This window comes from Echinops telfairi, unplaced genomic scaffold (assembly GCF_000313985.2).
Source record: "Echinops telfairi isolate 266 unplaced genomic scaffold, ASM31398v2 ScPeMD7_5868;HRSCAF=6743_1, whole genome shotgun sequence".
Taxonomy (NCBI): Eukaryota; Metazoa; Chordata; class Mammalia; order Afrosoricida; family Tenrecidae; genus Echinops; species Echinops telfairi.
The window spans coordinates 7,406,642-7,409,077 of record NW_022109768.1 but is presented as its reverse complement, the minus strand read 5'-3'; the positions used below and the strand labels follow the sequence as shown (position 1 = coordinate 7,409,077).

General features: G+C 42.7%; 1 protein-coding gene across 1 annotated transcript in view; it reads left to right on the top strand.

Annotated features, from left to right (window-relative positions):
• Positions 1-2,436, top strand: part of LOC101659634 (serine/threonine-protein kinase DCLK2) — a 69,079-nt gene that overhangs the window by 31,224 nt on the left and 35,419 nt on the right. Inside the window, exons 4-5 of the mRNA XM_045295818.1 lie at positions 937-1,012; positions 2,125-2,233. Coding sequence (XP_045151753.1) covers positions 1,000-1,012; positions 2,125-2,233 — 122 coding nt within the window. The 5' untranslated portion in view covers positions 937-999. The remainder of the gene's footprint in view (positions 1-936; positions 1,013-2,124; positions 2,234-2,436) is intronic.

The window sequence follows — 2,436 nt, the reverse complement described above, 5'->3', positions numbered from 1 at the left end:
CAGTAATCCCCGGGGGATTAAGACCAAATTAAACCTGAACCTATGGAATCACAAACTTTGTATAACTAACATAAATGTTTCAATTCACCTAAGGACTACAAGTATTTCTGTGTGAGATTGGGAACTTAGGCTTGGCCGAGTTGCACTTCCCCCCTTCGCTTCATCTTCCTTGTAGTGAACACCCTGCATTGTGTCAGAGGGATTCTGCTGGTTTAGAGTCCATAAAGAAGAGCGCTGAGCCAGGGTGTGGACCCAAAGTGGGGCGTGGAAGTGATGCTATCCTGAGTTAGGAGGCTCAGCCACTGGGGCAGATGGGACTCGTCAAAGACTCCGTCATACGTTCAGCTTCAGCGATGGCATCGGGGTCCCCGTGACAGAGACCCACCTTCAGGACTAGGATCTGCCTGCTGTTCTAGGTGTTGCCTTGCCCTGGCCAAGTGAGCCTAGTTTTGTCATGAATTAGACACCATGTTCCTCTCTGTTGTCACAAACGTCGCTTCTGCTTCATTTCATTGAGTCCAAAGCAGCACGGTGATGACTTTTTTGAGGTATTTGATATGAATGGGCTGGGACCCAGGTGGTGGACCTGTTGGGTCAGCAATTCAAACCACCAGCGTTCCGTGGGAGGAAGACCGGGCTTTCTCCTCCAGTGAAGAGTCACCGTCTCAGAAACTCACAGGGGCAGTTCTAGCCTGTCCTGTGGGGTCACTCTGAGTTGGCATTGACTCAGTTACAGTGAGTTTGGTTCTTGTTTTGTTGGGAATCTGAATGGAACATAGTGTCTCTAAGGAAGAAAGGAATTCCCGTGAGGTACGATGAGAAGGGGAACATGCCTTCTGTTTCTGCATCATCATACACATCTGGTATATGGTAAGGATTACTAGCTAAAGATTTGTGAATGTATCCTGACAAATAATGGTCACTTTCCTCCTTCAGCAGATTTCTGCACACAGCGGATCTTCTTCTAATGTCAACGGTGGACCTGAACTTGATCGTTGCATGAGTCCCGAAGGTAGTCTTCAATCTGGTGATTTCTTTTAGGAAGGAAATTATCCATGTGACTCTGGTAGCCACCCAAACCTACATGCATTAATCTATCATCTTCCTAAGCAGAGATGTGTGCCTAACCTGTTAACCTATTGGGTTTGTCGGGGATGGTCACTTCTAGGATGTACTCATATAAAATCTAATTGTCATTAATTATACTCTCATTATTTCAAATTTCAGACTTGGGCTTTGTATCAGTCAGGATTCTTCAGAGAAACAGGAAAAATAGGAGATGTATAAGGGAGCTTTACGAAGTTCATGAACAAAAAAATCATTAGCCCTTTGATTTCCTTTTGCTAAAAACTTTTCAATGCTTCCTCATAAGTGTGTAGAACAAAAGCAAAACAAAACTCCATTTTTTCTCTGTAAGACTTTCAACTAATTGAGTGAGGCTCACCCACACCATGCAGAGTAATCTGCTTTATTGAAAGTTCACTGTTACTAATAGCATCTACGTATCTTCAAAGCAGCATCTGCCCAAACACTTGATCAAACACCATGCCCTAACCATGGCAACACAAAATTTTCCATCACAGGCTTCCTTTTTTCTGTTTAGTGTCAATCTCATATTCTCAAGATAGAGTTTTTCTTTGAAGTAGAGAACAAAGATGTATTTCCTAGGTGCCTGCTTTGGGGATACCGTGTGAAAAGTCCTCAGTCTTGATCACCTCTTTTTGAGAAGGTTCTGAGACAGAAATGAACCAATTATCTAAATCCAATGGTGTTTTCTATACTCGAAAATCTTGGGAAGAAAATCATCTCCTTAAGATTAAAATTCCCACTACCACCCTTCCCCTAACAGACTCTCTTCTGCCCAAATCTGATCCGTCATTTCAGTAATGTTTCAGCTCTTTGGTGGGTTTGTTGATAGAGCGCATTTGTTGATAGAGTTTGGTGATAAAGATTGGTAATTTTTCTATTCAGATCATTTTTTTCCCTTTAAGCATTTTATTGACATACAACTCGTGTTGGAGGTTTTCCTTTGTTTCACTGTAACTTTAGAAAAAAATCAGGGACTTCGGAATCAAGGTAAAATGTTGATGTCGTCATTCGATTTTGCATTTGTTCTTTTTGCAGGTGTGAACGGAAACAGGTGCTCCGAATCCTCCACTCTTCTAGAGAAGTACAGAATCGGGAAGGTCATCGGTGATGGCAATTTTGCCGTGGTCAAAGAGTGCATGGACAGGTAAGCGGACAGGGAAGCACACTGGTTGTTTCCTCACACACATACTTCTCCTTCGCAGTCTGCTCCTAATCGACAAGAGGACCCAGAGATTGAGAATGTATCTCATCTCTAGGACTAGAAACGAATTCTGTATATGTCAATTCAAGAGCATCTGTCCTTGAGACCAGAAGTTTTACTTATCCACAAGACATTGACAGAGGAAA